Source organism: Desmodus rotundus, chromosome 5 (assembly GCF_022682495.2).
Source record: "Desmodus rotundus isolate HL8 chromosome 5, HLdesRot8A.1, whole genome shotgun sequence".
Lineage (NCBI taxonomy): Eukaryota > Metazoa > Chordata > Mammalia > Chiroptera > Phyllostomidae > Desmodus > Desmodus rotundus.
The window spans coordinates 40,560,655-40,578,206 of NC_071391.1; the positions used below are offsets into that span (position 1 = coordinate 40,560,655).

Genomic DNA, 17,552 nt, shown 5'->3' on the forward strand with positions numbered 1-17,552 from the left:
AGAACCTGCTGTGCACGAAGCCTCGTATTAGTAAAGAGGACACCAGGGCAAGTAAGACAAGGTTCTTCCATGCAAGGAGTTCACGGTCCGGTGCAGGAGACAGATGCACAAATCCATCATAGATGCTGGGCCACATGCCATGGTCCATGTCAGGGTAGGACCCTGCAGAGATCTAGCGGGAGAGGAATCAAAATTGGACTGAGGGAAGCCTCCTCATGGAGTTGCTGAGCTAAATTTAGAACATCAGAAAGCAGTTAGCTAGGTGAAATAAGGCGGTGGGGAGATAGGAGATGAGCCTGAAGGTTTTACACACACTCCCCCACACATTACATTTATATGTAATATATACACACACATACCGTACATGGTGGACTCACTTCATGTAATAATTAACTTGGCAAATTTAAATCTGTACTCTTGGGGAGAAAAGAGAAGTGGCTCAGACAGTACAGGCTGTTTTGTCTGCCTTTCCACACAGTGAGCACACTCCCCTGAGGAGCGTGAGATGGTGTTTGTATCTGTTGTGCCAGGTATGATTCTTATATTTAACATACTTTTAAATTAAAAAAAAAATACAAGCCAAATATTTCTTCTGGCGTTCATCCAAAGGAAAAGAAATCTGTTGCCCCAGCCAGGTAGCTTCGCTGGTTAGAGTGTCACCCCAATACGCCAGTGTTGCGGGTTCCATCCCTGGTCAGGGCACACACAAGAATCAACCAGTCAATGCTTAAATAAGTAGAACAACTAATTGATGTTTCTTTTTCTCTCCCTTGTCCCCTCTCTCTTAAAAAACAAGTCACTAAATTAAAAAAAGAAATCTGTTAAGAAATCTGGGGGAGAAACTGACTCTATTAATCTTAATGAAAGACAGTTTGCTGTTCCTTGATATGGTGCCTTCCTAAGGGATTTTCAAGGGTAATTTGGCTGAACATGATTTGTGTCTTATTTGCTGACTGGAGGACTACTTGCAGAAGATGCTGACTCTGTCGAATATGCTAATGAAAGCGTGGTCTTAGACCAATGGTGGTCTGAGGGTTGACATTCAGGAACTGCTGCGATCAGCCATTGGATATATAACTGGTTGAGAAATTTGGGTCAGAGACAGAGATCTGGCAGTCATCGTGGTAGAAATGGCCATTATGGCGCTGGCCATCAATATCTGGTCCCCAGAAAATGCCATGCAAGCAAGCGTCCTACAAACAGGACTCTGAGAGATCCTGGCACTAGAAAGGCAAGTGGAAAGGGGGGTCCCTCACAAGAGCATGGAAAGTAATTGCCAGAGAGGCCGCTGAAAACTAGGAGGGACAGTGTCATAGAGGCGAGGGGAGGCAATGGCAGCATCGAGCATTCAGTTGTGACAAGTGCTGCAGAGTAGCCAGGCAAGCTGAGGACAAGGTGTGCCCTTTAGGACACTTTTAGTCCTTGACTGGTACCCCAGGATTCTTAGCAGGAGTTGTTCATTAAACAAGAGAGAAAGGACTTCATTGGCAGAAAGGCCTAATGATGCCCCAAAGAAGAGGGGTCTGTTAGTGGGTGAGAGGAAGAATTCAGTTGGCGCCTTGCCTTCTCTCCCTCCCAGGAGCCTGCTGGGGACCTGTCTGGGAGAGGGAGAGGAAGCATCTGGGGTCAAGTCTTAGATACGGGCAGTACCTGCCCCATGAAGGACTAGAGAGTATTGGGGCTCAGGGTGCCTGGGGAGCTAACAAGCTGTGACTTTGAAATTCTACAGTAGATGGGAAGATGACTGTGGGGTTAGAAAGGAGTAGGTGACCAACTGAAGAGGAGCTGGGTCTTGGAAGTAGCTTCATGCTGCAGGTTGTTCTACTAGTTCCACCTCAGAAGTGGTGTGATTGGTGTCGAGGGCTCAGCCTTTCCTATACCCGCAAACCGCCACCACCAACTGATTCCCTGACCCCCGAACAATCCTGGAAATCATCTGTCCAGTGCAGAGCCCTAACTGCCTGCTCAGGGCAGGAGCCCTCACTGGGATGCAGACGTGATGTGAGACTCTGAAGGCAGATGCTTCTCAAGGAGGATTTTCTCCAGGCTTGGAGGCCCAAGTCAAAAGCTCAGACCCCACAGTCAGACACCCTGGGCAAGTCCTGCCTCTGTCTCTTCATCTCCCCGAGCTCTCATCTCCTCATTGGTAAAATGGCACAGTGCCCAGTAGCGGCATTGTGAAGAGTAACCCAGTAACTCAAGTGAAGCACTTGACTCAGCCTCTGATGCATAGCACCCTTCTCACCTGTGGTCATTTGTTATTGGTGTGATTTTTAGTCACCCATGCTGGGGCCTTTCAGCCCATCTAGTTCTTCATTTGGGCGGTAAGTTTGGATCCATCTTGATGCTTTGCTCAGGAGTTGGTCTTCCGAGGAGGACTTCTGGACTTTGCTCTTGCCCATGGCCATTCCCCAAGGCAGCAGGAATTTAGTTCGGCTGGAATGACTCGTGTTCTTGTTATCCACAGAAAGTCCTTTGAGTTTGAGGATGCTTCCAGTCTCCAGTCCCTGTACCCTTCTTCTCCCACTGAGAATGGTACTGAGAGCCAACCCAAGTTTGGATCCAAAAGCACTTTAGAAGAGAATGCCTATGAAGACATTGTGGGTAAGCAGTGGCAGGGTGGTGGGCAGGGTGACCTCTGGGGGCTGCTGCAGAACAGGAGTAGGAGGGGGGCACTCCCAGGCTCCACTGCATTCACCATGGGCAGCCAGGGCCCGGCTACTGGAACTTCTCAAGGAAATGGTCATTAGAGGAAGTAGTTTAGCAAAGGCTGAGTAGCTAAGAGATTAAATCCTGGTTTTGAATGAACTGAAACCCAAAGGACTTCTGAGACCACAGAAGGGGAAAATCACATTATCCCTTTCTTTTATTTTCAGAAGCCTTTGGCGTCCAACAGGTGCCCTTCCTGAGCTGTGTGTCCTCAGGCAAATCCCTTAACTTTTCTGAAGACTCTGTTTTCTCAAATGGTGATGATGTCATAACAATATATAAAAGTGATAATACTTCATAGGATTGTTGTTAGGATTAGAGGAAATTAAATATGTATCAAAGTACCCAGCACAGCGCCCAGTTTCTTAGTGTGAAAGTGTCTGAGATTTTACTCTGCATGCGGGCTGACAAGGCCAGCTGGCCCCAGGGCACAGATGAGGGCAGGAACACAAGTCGCCTAGACCACAGATGGAGGGCTTATTCCTCCTGGCACTGCAGGCAGCCTGAGCCTTGTGTTGCATGGGCTCCCCTCGCTCCCGAGTCCTGAGGGTGGTGTAGGGAGGTCCAGGTAGAGGCTGCGCTCAGGGCTTAGGAAACCCCAGTGTCTTCAAGGGGCCGTGCGCAAACCTGCCCATACAGAGACATTGTCCTTGTTACTCCGGTCAGGAATCAAATCTGCCTCTGTCTGGAGGGAGCTACTGTGTCTGCCTCCCAAGGCTGTTTGCTCTATAAGCATCTGTGAGAAGACAGTCTGGAGCCATTAATTCCTCTTGCTCAGAAGGTCAGAAATGTGAGACAACATGGCGAGTTGTCCTCCAATGACTGGGAGGACTAGGTGTCGGCGAACTTGTGTTCGAGGGTCAATAAAAACCCAATAATCTAGGCTGGGTGGGTTTATTTCCAGCTTTCATTTTAATTCTGGCCTTATTCTCTTTTAGTGGGGGCTTTAATTCTGTTCAAGTAAAGGCTGTGTCCCTGTGTAGGTGGTGGAAGAGCAGTGGTATGCTGGCTCACTTGCCCACTCTCATCCCTCTCTCACTTCTGTCTGTCTTGGGCCCAGAGGCTGGAGAACGTAGTCTTAGTTAACACATTAGAGAGAAGTGGCCCTAGTAGAGACCCTTCTAGATTCTCATAAGACTGGAATCTTAGGAAAAGAGAAGCATTTATTCCCTCATTTGATCTGAGCTGTCAGGTTCATTGTTTCCCTCTTAGAACTTGCTGGGCCAGCGTTCGTGGGGCGCCAGCCGCAGGGCTCGGGTCCACACATGCTCTGCTTTCCCAGGAACGAAGTGATTATTAGCATGTAGCCATCCAAAATTAGGTCATACCAGGAAAGCTGTGGAAGTGAAATCCCTCAAACAGCAAAAGGGCTTGGGGAGGGGAGCCTCTTCCCTTACCACTGGGGAAAAAGCTTGGCACACATGGGTCATCCAGTGTCGAGTTCAAGAGCTATGGGGATCAGAGGCACAGTCCCATGTCATTCCCCCCCACCCCCAGCTGCAGGGTGAATTCCTGTTTCCTCTAGTTGTAATGTCATTGCTGCCCATGGCCCTAGTGGCTGCTGCCCTGGGCAGAGGAGGCACTGCCAACACTGTGGTTGTCACCATTCTCTCTTCTCTGAGATGCTCTGCGGCCTGTCTGGGCTGCCCAGGGATTTCAGGTGGGAGGATGTTCTTGTCTCAGCTGGACTGAAGTAAGAGAAAGGGACGTTTGAACCATTTGAACTGTCCTGAGTTCTACGATTCTAGGACTGTATTTGGGCTAGTTTGGGGGCAGTGTCTGGTGTGTGTGTGTGTGTGTGTGTGTGTGTGTGTGTGTGTGTCTGAAAATTTTGGAGCCACTTTCCTGGGCAACAGAATTATTCTCTGGGCCTTCTAGGTCAGGTTAGAGAGAGCAGGAAGGGGGAGGCAGGTAGAGGGGACTTCTGAAGCCACTTGAGAATGTGGCATGAGGAGGCAAGCAAATGAGGAGCTCCTTGGGTGCTCCTCAGATGGGCGATACAGAATCAGGCATAAGGGCTGCTGTGGGGTGACACTGGAGTTGGGGCGTGTTCCTTAGCTGCTCACTGGCTTCTGATCTTTGGCGCCCGTATAGAGAACTGGGGGGAGAGGAAAGGGGGCGGTGGTATAGGAGGGAGGGCTGGGGAGTGACCCAGGCAGCTGGGCTTTGTTTCTGCCTTGTGGGGTAAGGGCGGGTTTCAGTGTCTGTTGGCAGTTCAGTGCCCTGGGCACATTGTCCTTCTTTGTGTCTCCCACTGCAGCCCATTCTGAGCTTCTAGACCTGACCAGGGAGGCTAGAGGGAAAACAGCTCTTTCTCTTAGATTCTGATTGATTTATCCCTGTCTCCATCGCTGGAGACAGGCCCCAAGAATTTGGACCCTCCTCCAGAGGCTTTAGGGGGGGCCTTGTTTCTGAACTCGGAATGTCAGTTTCACTTTTGCCTCGGATTGACCGTGCCTCGGACTTCCCGAGAGCCTGTCTCTGTTCTCGGCCCAGCCTGTGCTGTGAGGTTATGGTTGATCTGGCTCCGCCTGTGCTGCCTCACTTGCAGAGGGACAGATGAAGCTCTCTTGGGGTGTGTGATGACAGGGCTGGGAAGGGAGAGCACCCACGCTACATCTCCATCTTGGGGACCAGCCGATTGGACTGGAGGTCCTGGTCTGTTAGAGATTGAGGGCCATTGGCCCACAGACTATCCTGTCTTCCCTGTGAGCAGTGGACTTGAACAAGGGGCTTTGGGAGTTTGCTGTCCTCCCACCCACACCAGGCAGGGTGCCTGGGGAACTGGGGTGGGATTCTCCAAAATAGGCTGGGGTTTCTCTTGCTAACTTGCAATAGAGGAGTTCAAAATAAAGCAACTGCCTTGCTGCTTCCTGGGACTATTAATTCTTACCTGTCCAACTTGACATCTGCCCCGGAAGATGCTGCTATTTGACAAAGCCTTATAACTGTTTGCATTCTGAGCCTGACACTTAAAAATTCACCCAAGGAAGCAGCTTGTTAGGGAGCTATGTGGAGTGGCCTCGGCGCCTGACCAGGGAGCCTGGGCTGCATTCCTGCAGAGATTCCCACTCCTGTCAGCTAGCCGGGGCTGAGGGAGAGTTTCCAGGAACTTGAGTGGGATGGGAGCTGGGGACAGGCCAGTCAGCCTGGCTGCAGAGCTTTTCGAGCCTCTGCTCTTTCTCTCTTGCCCTCTTCTCATTTGCCTGGGAAGCAGTAAGGAAAGGAACAGAGGGTGCCTAACAGAGTGGAGGCTGCAGCCCAGCGGCACAGCCCCAGGAGCAGTGTCTTGGCAGTTGGGAAGTGGTGTCCAGGCTTGGAGGGTGGGTAACAACCGGCCCCTTACAGCTCCCCATCTGACGTGCTGTGTGTTGTAAGGGAAGCTGGGCCCTTACCCTGGCCCTCCCTCCAGTGTGTGTGTAAAAGGGGTGGAGGGGAGGAGACGCTGTGACCGGGAAGAAACAGCTGGTTGGGATGGAGAGGAATGGGGAGGGAAACGCAGACCCTGGGCCCTCGGTCATGGGTGTGGTCCAGGAAGTTTAGGATTCTCTTTGGAGAAATTCTCAGTGCCTGTGCACATATGTGCACACCCCTTCCCTAACTGGTTCTTTCAGTTGGGTGTGTGTTGGGAGGGAGGGTGTTGGCACCCAAGAAGCAATGGGAAGGAGTGGGGGCAGGGCCTGGTGGGGCTGGATTCTTTCTTCCAGAACATCACTGTGATAAGTTTGGGCTCTGACAAGTTTCTTTAAAAGAGCACAAAGCAAAAATTCTTGGCGATGCCCTTGTCCCTTATCTCATAAGAGAAGCTGGGAGGGTTGAGACCTCTGGCTTCCCCAGCTGGGCTTCATGGGATGGGGTTGCTCAGGGCCAGGCCTCCAGGGAAGGGGTCTACCTTCTCTCCCTCCCCCAGGGCAGAGTGGGGCCGCAGGCCTCCCCGTGGGGAAGATGTGTGGGAAGGAATGCAGGTGAAAGTCCTGTTTGTAGTCCACCTGGCTCCTATCCCTGTCCCTTCTGCCTCTCTACCACTCAGCTGTAGCTTTTCCAGCCATGGTGTAGCTCTGCTGCTCAGGAAGTTCTGAGCCTTATTCCCCAGACCTCCTCCTTGCCTAGCTCTGAGCTGTTGCCTTGGTATTAACTTGCTCTCAGCAGGCTCAGTTTAGTGGCTCCAAGACTCAGGGCGTTTGTGGTCTCTGCACATCCCCATCCTGTGGCACCCTTATTAGCTGGAGAGATGACAAGGAGTATCTCTGTGAGGCAGCTCTGAAAGGGGAGTCAGGGGCAGTCTAGAAAGTGGAGAGCACCAGGTGAACCAGGGCGGTGAAGGGCCTAAGGGAAGTCTGGGAGGCAGGGCTTGGGCTGAGGCCAGCAGTCATTTCCTGGAGAGAAGATCAGTGGCCTGGGTGTGTCAGACAGGCTGTTCAGCATTGCTGGAGATGAGGCTGATACTGGAGCCAGACAGGTTAAGAGGAGTGGGCGTGTGAGGCTTTCCTGAAATTTAGTTCCCAGAGGCAGGACTGGTGTCGAGAACCTGTATTCTCCACTGATTTCTCCCAGGCTGTCACTGATGTGCAGCAACATCGTACCTCTCTTACTTCCTTGGGCCGCAGTCACCTACATCTGTCTGTTTTAGGTTGGGATTTTATAGCAATGTTCAGAGCTCTGATTCTGGGGAAAGAAAGAAGGGAGAGAAGGAGGAAGGGAGGGAGGGGAAGGGAAGGAAGGAGGGTTTAACTTGGGACACATGCCCTGGCACTCAGCAACTATTAGGGAATTCAGAAACATCTATCTAAGGCAGTGGTTCTTTTTTTTTTTTGAAAAATTCCTCTTCAGTTATAGTTGACATGCAATATCATATTAGTTTCAGGTATACGACGTAGTGATTAGACGTTTGTATACCTTATGGAGTGCTCACTCCTATAAGTCTAGTCCTCATCTGACACCACACACAATTATTACAATGTTATTGAATAAATTCCCTATTAAAGCAATGGTTCTTAATGGGGAGGAGGGAATTTCCCCTCCCTTCCTTCCTTCCTTCCTTCCTTCCTTCCTTCCTTCCTTCCTTCCTTCCCTTTTTCCTTCTATTAACCATCTACCCATCTGCTCAGAGGACATTTTTGGTTCTTGCAAATGAAGGGATGCCACTGTCTTCTAGTGCAGCGGTCCCCAACCTTTTAGGCACCAGGGACTGGTTTCGTGGAAGACAATTTTTCCACAGACTGGGGGTGGGGGTTGGTGGGCAGGAGGTGGAGCTCAGGCGGTAACTCCAGTGCTGCTTTGCTCGCTCACCTCCTGCAGCCCCGTTCTTAACAGGCCCAGGGGTTGGGAGTCTAGTGGATTGAGGCCAGGGGCTGCTAAACATCCTACAGATGTACAGAACGGTCTACCACAACAAGAATTATGCAGCCCAAAATGTCAGTGGTTTGGAGAAACTCCCATCTGAAGGAGTTGAGACAAAGCCATGCTGTAGGTGGGGGTGTCGATAAGGACTCCAGAGGGTCACCTGGCCCAAGGCAGTTAGGAGTCGATGAGCTGGGAATAAGCGTTCTTCCTCCCCCTCCCGAACAGTGGTGCTCTGGCCCCGTTGCACAAGGGCCTGGAAGGCTGTCCTGGCATCGTCTAACCCTTCGTCCCTGCACCTCACAGCTGCAGGAAGTGTGCTGGAGAGGGACTGGGAAGCAGAGGTGACCCTGACTCCTCCTAGGTGCCTGCAGTGGAGCAGGCTGGAGACAGTGTGCAGGGGATGCCAGGTTGAATGGGTGGCTCCCTGAGGTGGTGTTGCTGGTCTGGCTCTGCTTAGTCAGGGCTCTGGAATGGAGACAAGTGGTTTTCATACCATGACTATGTTACAGGAAAACGGCTGCTCAGTTGCTGGGGACTCTGCTGGTGTTGGGAGTCACTTAATCCAGCCCAAATCCTTCCTTGTGCCATCTCTGACTCGCATTTACGGGGTTTGTCTTTCTCCCATGGCAGTCTGAATAGCTCTGGCCAAAGTCTGCCATTCACGCCTCCCCTCATCTCTTCCCCTCAATATCTGTAAAGGCATTTCCTAAATTCATTGTGGTTTTTCTGGATAGTAATAAGTGGCTACCACAGTTAGTGGGGATCTTGGCTTTGGAAACTGAGAAGTCTATGAGCGTATGGGATTGGTTTTTCTCCTGCGTCCTGTCCTAGGAAAGCCCACGTTCCCAGTGGCCTTTGTGTCTAGTCCTGTAGCTCTTTCCTCTGCCTTCTGCCAGACAAATGGCTTCTGAACTCCCCTGGGGTGTGAGGCACACCCAGGCATCCGTGGGGCTCCCTGGTCATCTGGGCTCAATCCTGTTGCTGCACAAGGAGCTGGAGTGAGCCCTGCTCTCACCACGTAAGCTGCCTCAAGCAGCGCCTTATTCTGGTCGCTGGTACCTAGGTCCCCAGTGCTGTGGAGTGGTGTTGATATGGAGGGAAGGGTATGGAGAGACAAGGGAAAGGGGAGCAGAGGACTGTGTTCACTCATGGTCCCCGTGGACCCTTTCCCCACCGTGATTCTGGCAAGACTGAGGCAGGACTGACGTGGATCATCATGTTACTGTATTTTACAAAAGTCTAGGCATGTGTTGGGGGGAAGGGGCAGGAGGGTGTTGTTTATGGGGAGGGGTTGCTCTGCAAGGACTGTGCGTGTGACTGCCTGAGAGTCCCTGGCCCTGCCACTGCAGTGCCTGCCCCCAGGGATTTGAGAACTGTCCCCCACCCCTTTCAAGCCTTTCATACCTGCCCCCGTGTCAGGAGGAAAGTTAATTCCAAAAGGGGACCGTTCTCTTCTCCACTGAGCTCAGCGGTAGGGGAAATAGAGTGGCGCAGTGGAAGAGCGGTTCGCTGAACAACAATTCCTGAGCGCTCACTACTTGCCAGTCTCTGTGCTCATGCTGGGTTCCCTCAGTGGGCCAGTCCAAAGAACCGCTCTAAAGGAGTTGTTGAGCAGAGCGACGGCTGGGAAAGCCCTGCGCCCTAGAGTGGGTCCTCAGGGAGCCATCAGTGAAGTGACAACCTTGTGACCTCTGACAGCCCGTCCTACCTTGAACTGTGTATCTCTGGGGCTTTTGCAGCAGAGGGACCAGAGCCAAGGAAAGACGCCTGTTGTTGGCTTTGTCCTCTGGCTGGGCACTGGCAGGGGTGGCTGAGCCAGTGTTGCGCAATCCCTGAATTTGTAAAGCAGAGGCCAGACCAGACCGAGCTGACTGGGGGTGGGGGTTCAGCTCCTGGACTCAGAGCCAGGATCTGTCTGTAGCCTCCCACTGCCGACGGGCAGCTGCGTGACTCATGAGCTGAAGGGCCAGGCAGAAGCCATTCTCTTTGGTTCACAGGAATTCTACTTGTTTATTTGTGTGTGTGTGTGTGTGTGTGTGTGTGTGTGTGTGTGTGTGTGAGAGAGAGAGAGAGAGAGAGAGAGAGAGAGAGAGAGAGAGAGAGAGAGCAAGAACGTGCGCATGTGTTTCCTTCTTCCCTTCTCCCCCTGCTCTAACCTTTCCTCCTCTGCAGGAGATCTGCCCAAGGAGAATCCATATGAGGATGTGGACTTAAAGAGCCGAAGAGCAGGACGCAAATCCCAACCGCTGTCAGAGAACTCCTTGGACTCTTTGCACAGGATGTGGAGTCCTCAGGACAGGAAGTACAACAACCCACCCACTCAGGTGAGGCAGCTGGACTTGGGCCTGTGGGTCAGTCTGAGGGCTGCAATTGGGGGCCTGTCCTCCCAAGGCTTGGGCCGGCCCCCACTCAGGCTTCTACCTGCACTAGCACCTGGCAAAGGAAGTGACCTCAGGAAAGAGCTCTGCACTCAGGCATCTGTGGCATGTTGAAGCCCTTGGGGACAACCGAGACGTGCTCTTAGGGGCATCCTGTCCAACTGCCTTCCTTTCACTATGAGAGCGCTGAGCTGCCAGACTAAGGCAGAAGTCCCTGTTTTCTCCTGTCTTATCGCCACTGCTGCCCCCTTCCGTGGGAAACAGGAAGACAGGGCCCTGGTTGCAGGCTTGGTATTCTGCAGCGTCTGCAGGAACGAAAGTACAGGCACTTGGCGGCCAGGCTTCGGCCCAAGGACCAGGTTTGAGAGCTAGCCAGGTGCCCACAAGACCTGGAGCCACTCCTGTTGGAGGGAAGAAGCATGACTCTCCAAGGGGTGGACTGCTGGAAGGCAGGATGAGAAGAAAGGTGAAGAGTCAAAGGAGGCCCTAGACTTCTGCTCTTCCTGGCCTTGTCCGGGGTGGGGTAGACCAGGAGGTGGGAGAATTGAGATGCTTTCTTGGACCTACGCAGGCAACTCTAATTCTCTGTGCAAATGGAGGGGCCTGGGTATTTTTAACATTGACTAGAGAATATCAAAATTATTCCTTCTGGCTTTGGAATGATAGGATTGTTTTTACAAAAGATTTACCTTCCTAATGTGCTCTGTCCAAACAGGCTTCCTTTGAATATGAATTGCTAGACTGATTGGGTGGGAAGAGGAAATTGAGGGACAGAGAGAAAGGAGGACTTGGTGAAGAGTGGTGAGGGGCAGTGCCAGATCCAGACAAGGGGTGTGAGGCCTGCCGAGCTTGTGGGGGGTGCTGCCTTTCTAGCAGTGAGCAGGACCCGCTGAGAGTAAGGTGCCCTGTACTTGAGGGTGGCAGTCTAGATGGAGGGAGCAGAAAGTAGAATAGGGCTGGGGAAGGGGGCAGCCCAGGGCCAGGTGGGTGAGGGAGCCAGATGGCTATGGGGCCTGTCTTGCTGGGCATTGGTGGTCAGAGCCCAGAGCACTTGTGTTCCCCTTGGAATACGTGAACAGGGCCCGGCTGGCATGTACAGTATGGCCTCTGCTCCAGAAGCGTTTTAGGACGGGATCAGGGGCTGAGGTGGGAAGACTGACTGCAGTAAGAGCAAAGTCTAAGCCTTGTCCCAAAGCTCAGGAGGAGCCCCCAGAATCCCCTGTTGGCCTTTGCTTTCCACTCCAATGACAGCCCAGTTTTCTTAGCCTCTGCTTTTTTTATTCTGGCAGAAGTAGTTAAGCTTCCTTTGTGGAAGCAAGTATCTAATTGAGCCCTGAGTTGCTGATTAGCAGCTAAGGGCTTAAAAGAGGAAACCCCAGTGGATGGAAATTCCAGGTGGGATTCAGGGAGCCAGTGATGTCAGCTTGTGGCTGCTAAGTCCAGGCCCCAGCAGACCGGTGCCGCCCAAGGCTTCTGTGGTGAGTCCCTCTTCCATGTTCTCTCCCCGCTGCCAGCTCTCCTTGAAACCCGGCAGCCAGTCCCTGCGCAGTGGGAACTGGTCAGAAAGGAAGAGCCATCGGCTGCCACGATTACCCAAGAGGCACAGCCATGACGACATGCTGCTGCTGGCTCAGCTGAGCCTGCCATCGTCACCCTCCAGCCTCAACGAGGACAGCCTCAGCACCACGAGCGAGCTGCTGTCCAGCCGCCGGGCCCGCCGCATCCCCAAGGTAGTCTCCCCAGACAGGGTGGGGTGGGCAGTCAGGCAGGCAGGCGGCTTTCTCTCCCTTCCTTCCTTCCCCTAATCTGGGGATGCTTCCTCAGTTCTGCTTGAGGATATTCTGGGCCCCGCAGCCTTTCTATTTCATCTGGTCAATTCACTCTTCTTGCCAATAAAGATGCACTAAGGGATTAATGTTGGACGGATGTTCGGGAATAGATAGGCCAGCCTCTTCCCGCAGGGAGCGCTCTGTGCCTCTGGATGGGTGGAAGCCGGTCCTTAGGAGGCTCCCCATTAGTGCACGTGGGGGTGTGCGTTTTGAAGTTTCTGCACAGGCAAATGTTTCCGGGCTCAAATATGGGTCTTCCTTTCTATGACTCTCAGAATCAGAGTCTTCAGCAATGATTTGCACACATAGGCCCTCAGCCCAGAGCAGCAGGATTTAGCTCGATGGTATTTTTAGCCTGCAAACAATGCTTGAGTATATTGGGAATTTAGCTCCTTCCTGTCAGGGCTCCAGGTTATAGCCCAGAGGGGAAAGGCTGGAATCCTTGTTCCTGTTATTGCATCTGAGGAGCTCTTTGTCTCCATTGGGTCAGTGACTCTGGGGATCCAGGAGTGCCCATCCTGTCCAGTTTGATCACAGTTCCTTCCTCTGGGGAGCTAAGCTTCATGTCCTTGTCTTGGAGCAGGAGTCCCCTTAGGGGACTAGGTAGATGGAGAGCTACCAGACCATCTGCACTCGGGGGTCAGTGCAATAGGGAGACCAGTATCAGGCCTGGGGCAGGGAGCACAGAAAGCTTACACCAGTGAGGGAACGAGTAGGCTACTGATCAGCCCTCTCAGAAGTAGGGGCAGCTGGTGTTAGGGTTTTCTCACTGTCCCTGCTTTCTCACCCAGCTTGTCCAAAGAATTAACTCCATCTACAATGCCAAGAGAGGAAAGAAGAGGTTAAAAAAGCTGTCTATGTCCAGCGTTGAGACAGCATCACTGAGAGGTAGGCCTTGATACCTGAACTGGTTCAGCTGTGTCGGCCCTTGAGGATTAGGAACAGGGAGATGCATAGACTAGCCTCAGTTTACCCTTCTGTGGGCCAATTGTAGGAATCCTCCTGCCTCCTAGGAGGGCAGAGCCCTGCCAAGAAGTGGTCACACAAAACAAATGGGCCAAAGAGAAAAGAAAGTCGTGGGTGGGTTGGTTCAGGCTTTGGCCTGTGAGGCCCTGAGTAGGGAGGTGGTATGGGAATCTACTTCTGGCAAAAGGAAAGTTCGGACTTACTCGGGTCCTCAGCTTCCCCCAGATTAGGGCTGGATGGGAGGGGTTTGTGTATAGATGAGCATCTGCAGTTTGAGCTCTGAGGGACCCTGGCCCCAGACCACTCAGTGCCTGGCCACAGGTCCCCCGGAGCCTAGGTCCAGATTCATCCTTACTGAGCAGAGCTGGGGGCGGGCGCAGGCAGCATTTGCTGTGGGACAGGGGCTCAGCAAGCGCGCACTCCTGCTGTTTCTTTTCCAGATGAGAATAGCGAGAGTGAGAGCGACTCTGACGACAGGTTCAAAGGTGAGGGCTTGGCTCCCCACGAGCATGGAACCCCTTCCCAGCCCTGGCTGCAGGGAGTAAGACTTCCCTCCCTCCACATGTGTCATGCCCATGTCCCAAACTGGCCTGGCTTGGAGAGGCACCAGGCCACAGGTGAAGGCCACAGGGAGACCAGGCCAGCAGAGGGAAGGGCTACAAGGGAGTCTGTTCCTACACTCACATGAGCTCAGCCTTGCGCGTTTACCTCTAGATGTCTCCTTTTGCCCAAAGTTCAGGCTGGTGGCCTTGCTCATACTCTCCCAAGCCGCTGCCTGTGAGCACTGGGTATGAGATTTGCCTGGTCATAGACGAGTTCAGAAGAGTACAGGCACCTCTGCTGACTATAAGGAATGTGCCACAGTCTGAGGAAACTGGTCCTCAGAGGCCCTGAGGCCACTCACCTCCCCTTTCCCTAGAGTGGGGGATTGTCACCTCCCTGGAAAGGTCCTGGGATCTTCACATTCCAGGGGCCTGGACACATCTCTGTTCTTTCTCTACTGGGAAATCCTGTCTAGGTCTTCCTGGGCGATTGAAGTAGGTGGGAGCTAGTTCCTTCCTTCCCTCTCCACTGGCCCCAGGCAAGTGGGCAAGTGAACTTTGGGCCTGGTGACAGGGACAAAGGGTTCAAGTGCAAAGACTGGTAGAGGCCCTACGATGAAGCCTTTGTGGATGTTGCTCTCTTCTAGTTTTGTTGGCACTGGGGCAGGGTGGGTGGGCCCCAGGGATGTATCCCTGGGTTTGCCTGGCTGGGACAGTCGTATGGCCCAGCTCAGCCTCCAGAGGCCCCAGGAGGCCCAGACCAGGGGCTCCCTGTGTCAGGGCAGACACCTTGCTCCTGCCGCTCCTCCCTGAGACCTAGCTGGGTGGGGAGTCAGACCAGGCTCGTGCACTTAGAGGTGATCCGCAGGGGCTGAGCCCCAAGTCTGGCATGGATGGGGGCTGGTGCGGGGCCTGTCCCCTGATGTGTGACCTGTCCCCAGCCCACACGCAGCGCCTAGTCCACATCCAGTCGATGCTGAAGCGTGCGCCCAGCTACCGGACGCTGGAGCTGGAGCTGCTGGAGTGGCAGGAGCGGGAGCTTTTCGAGTACTTCGTGGTGGTGTCCCTCAGGAAGAAGCCCTCCCGGAACACCTACCTCCCCGAAGTCTCCTACCAGTTTCCCAAGGTGAGGCCATCTCCATCCCCTGCCCCTCCCCACCACCTCTGTCTTCCTGGCCCCTCTGGGGGAGAAGAGAGGCCCTGGTCCTGCCATGGGGACTCAGCTGGCCACCCCAAGTGTGGCTCCCATTGCCAGAAGGGAAGACAGGGCCTCAGAGGGTGTGGGTGTTCATGCAGAGGATGAGAGAGGAGAGAACACCTCCCAGTGTGCTTAGAATAAAATCAGATTGTCCTGAGGAAGGGTCCCCGGCTTTTCTCTCTTTCTTTTTCTCTTTTTCTTTCTCTTTCTCTCTCTCTCTCTCCCACCTTATTGAGATGTAGTTCACATACTATATATATAATTCACCTACTTTAAAGTGTACAAGGCAATGACTTTTAGTATATTCAGAGATGTACCATCAGTTTCAGAACAAATTTTATCACCCCACAAAGGAAGTATTCCCATTAGCAGCTGCTCTCCATTCCCCTTGGTCTACCTAATCCCTTCCCACCCCTACTAGCCATCCTGGCCTCTATTCCCTTCCTTCGGGGCTCAGGCCTTTCTCTCTGCTGTAGCACCTGCCAGGCATATCCTTTCTCTGCCTCATCTCATGGCTGCTAGCTCTTTCTCATTCCCCATTCGCTGCTCAGGTAGTGCCTCTTCCAGGAGATCTTTGCAGATAAAGTAGCCCTTCCCCTGCCCAGCTCGGTTTATCACCCTATTTATTTCCTTTCTGACACCCTCTGAAATTTTGCTGTTCACAATCTCACTGTCCTGACCAGAATGTGCAGCGTCAGAGAACTTGCCCCCTTGGTTTCCATCGGTAGCCCCAGTACATGGCACAGTGCCAGGTGCCACACGCAAAGTGCTTGTTTGGTATATGTAGAATGAGTAAGTGATGACTCAGCCCACACCCAGACCCCTCAGTAAGAATTGGGAGTGGGGACAGGGTTTGCTGAGAAGCATGACAGTTGGTAGAATGCCATCTAGGGCTCTCAGGGGAAAAGATGCTTCTCAGCCACCCACTACTCAGGTCCATGCCTTATCTATTTCTCCCTATATTCCTCTTCCCTGAAGCTGGACCGACCCACCAAGCAGATGCGCGAGGCGGAGGAGAGGCTCAAGGCCATTCCCCAGTTTTGCTTCCCTGATGCCAAGGACTGGCTCCCCGTGTCAGAGTATACGAGGTGAGGCCTGCCCTGACCTGGCTGGGGGGAGGGAGAGGGCATAGCCTCTTTACCCCCATAGCAGTGCGCAGTTGAATGGGGTCCACCCTAGTCCCAACATCCTCTCCTGCAGCAACCTGGCCCTTCACCCCCTCCCTGGGACGGCAGGCCCCTTTCTTAGGGGCTGTCTCCTGGGTCCTCTGATGCTTCCCTGACGCCAGACCTCTCCCTGTTCCAGTGAGACTTTTTCTTTCATGCTGACTGGAGAGGATGGCAGCAGACGCTTTGGCTACTGCAGGCGCTTACTGGTGAGTTGGGCCATTTGGTCCTCAGGGACTGGGCCACAGTGTCTGTTTGTGTGCCTTTCTTCAACTTCAGCTTGTATGGAATCCTATGTTCTGCTCCCTGAGGCCACCCCAGCACACTCATACACACTCACACATATACACACACATTCTCATAGTGAGGTATCCTGAGCTGGCAGGGCTCAAAGTGGCCCCTCTGCCTGGGCCCTGGGATCGAAGATGATGTGTAAAGGTGGGAGAGAATTGCTCTCCTTCTACCGGGCTGTCACATGCTTTTAGCTTGCCCATACTTTTCCTTCTCATTCATTGGCCATGATCGCTAATCCCAGACAGCAGCACCCTGTGCCCCAGCAGCATGTGTGTGTGTGACAGACTGGGGTGGAGCAAAACCTTCCTCCAGCCCCATCTCTAGCCAGCCTGAGGCAGGGAGGCATCCCGTCCATGGTCTGGTAGGGCTGGAGGCAGAGCAGGAGCAGAGCAGTGCCTTCTCTGGGATTCTGGGAGAGATGCTTCCTCTATGGGATTCTGGAACTCAGGGGAAAGGGATGGTTTGGAAATACAAGCCATGTTGTGGAGAGAGAAGTCCTTCCCATCAGTCCTGGGAAACAGATTGAGGTGTCGCACTGTCCCGGGAGCTCAGCAGGGATGTTGTTGGCTTGGGTCGTTGACTATGTTTTGGGGTTGCCAGGCCTTAGTGGGAGAAGGCCTTACTAGATGCCTGTCTAGGGGCAGATGAGGGGGATCCCCAGCAAGGGTAATGTATAGCAGGGATCCCAAATGCAGGATTTTTGGCCCATCATTCATTCATTCACTTACTCACTTTTCATTCGTTCATTTGAAAACACACATCCTACACCTCTTGATGGTCAGGCAACATGCTAAAAGCACATAAAGATCAGTTAGACATCGGTCCTGCTACCCTCAAGGAACTTTAGATAGTGGAGCAGAGGAGGCAGGACTTTCAATGTAGAAGGGAAGGCAAAGGCAATAAACTATTATCTAGGACCTGTTATGTTCCTGGCTACATCCTTTAAGTATGTCGTTTTCCTTAATCCTCATAATAGCCCACAAGATAATATTATATCCATTCTATAGATTAAGAAACTGAGACTTAGAGTGGAATAATTTTCCCAAGGCCACACAGCCAGTGAGGGACGGAGCCAGAATCGACTCCCAAGTCCTTTTACACCAAGTCAGGCACTCTCAGATCACCCC

The 17,552-nt window shown here is 52.8% G+C and overlaps 1 protein-coding gene across 10 annotated transcripts in view; it reads left to right on the plus strand.

Annotated features, from left to right (window-relative positions):
- DENND2B (DENN domain containing 2B) overlaps positions 1-17,552 on the plus strand; it is a 159,211-nt gene that overhangs the window by 125,177 nt on the left and 16,482 nt on the right. For 9 of the 10 annotated variants that reach the window (XM_024558948.4, XM_053924504.1, XM_053924505.2 and 6 more), the window contains 8 exons: positions 2,468-2,604; positions 10,225-10,376; positions 11,945-12,160; positions 13,051-13,147; positions 13,666-13,710; positions 14,709-14,893; positions 15,944-16,053; positions 16,271-16,340. In XM_024558948.4, coding sequence (XP_024414716.2) covers positions 2,468-2,604; positions 10,225-10,376; positions 11,945-12,160; positions 13,051-13,147; positions 13,666-13,710; positions 14,709-14,893; positions 15,944-16,053; positions 16,271-16,340 — 1,012 coding nt within the window. Of the gene's footprint in view, positions 1-2,467; positions 2,605-9,973; positions 10,042-10,224; positions 10,377-11,944; positions 12,161-13,050; positions 13,148-13,665; positions 13,711-14,708; positions 14,894-15,943; positions 16,054-16,270; positions 16,341-17,552 lie in introns of those variants that run through there. The other variant, XM_053924509.2, reaches the window with a different exon arrangement.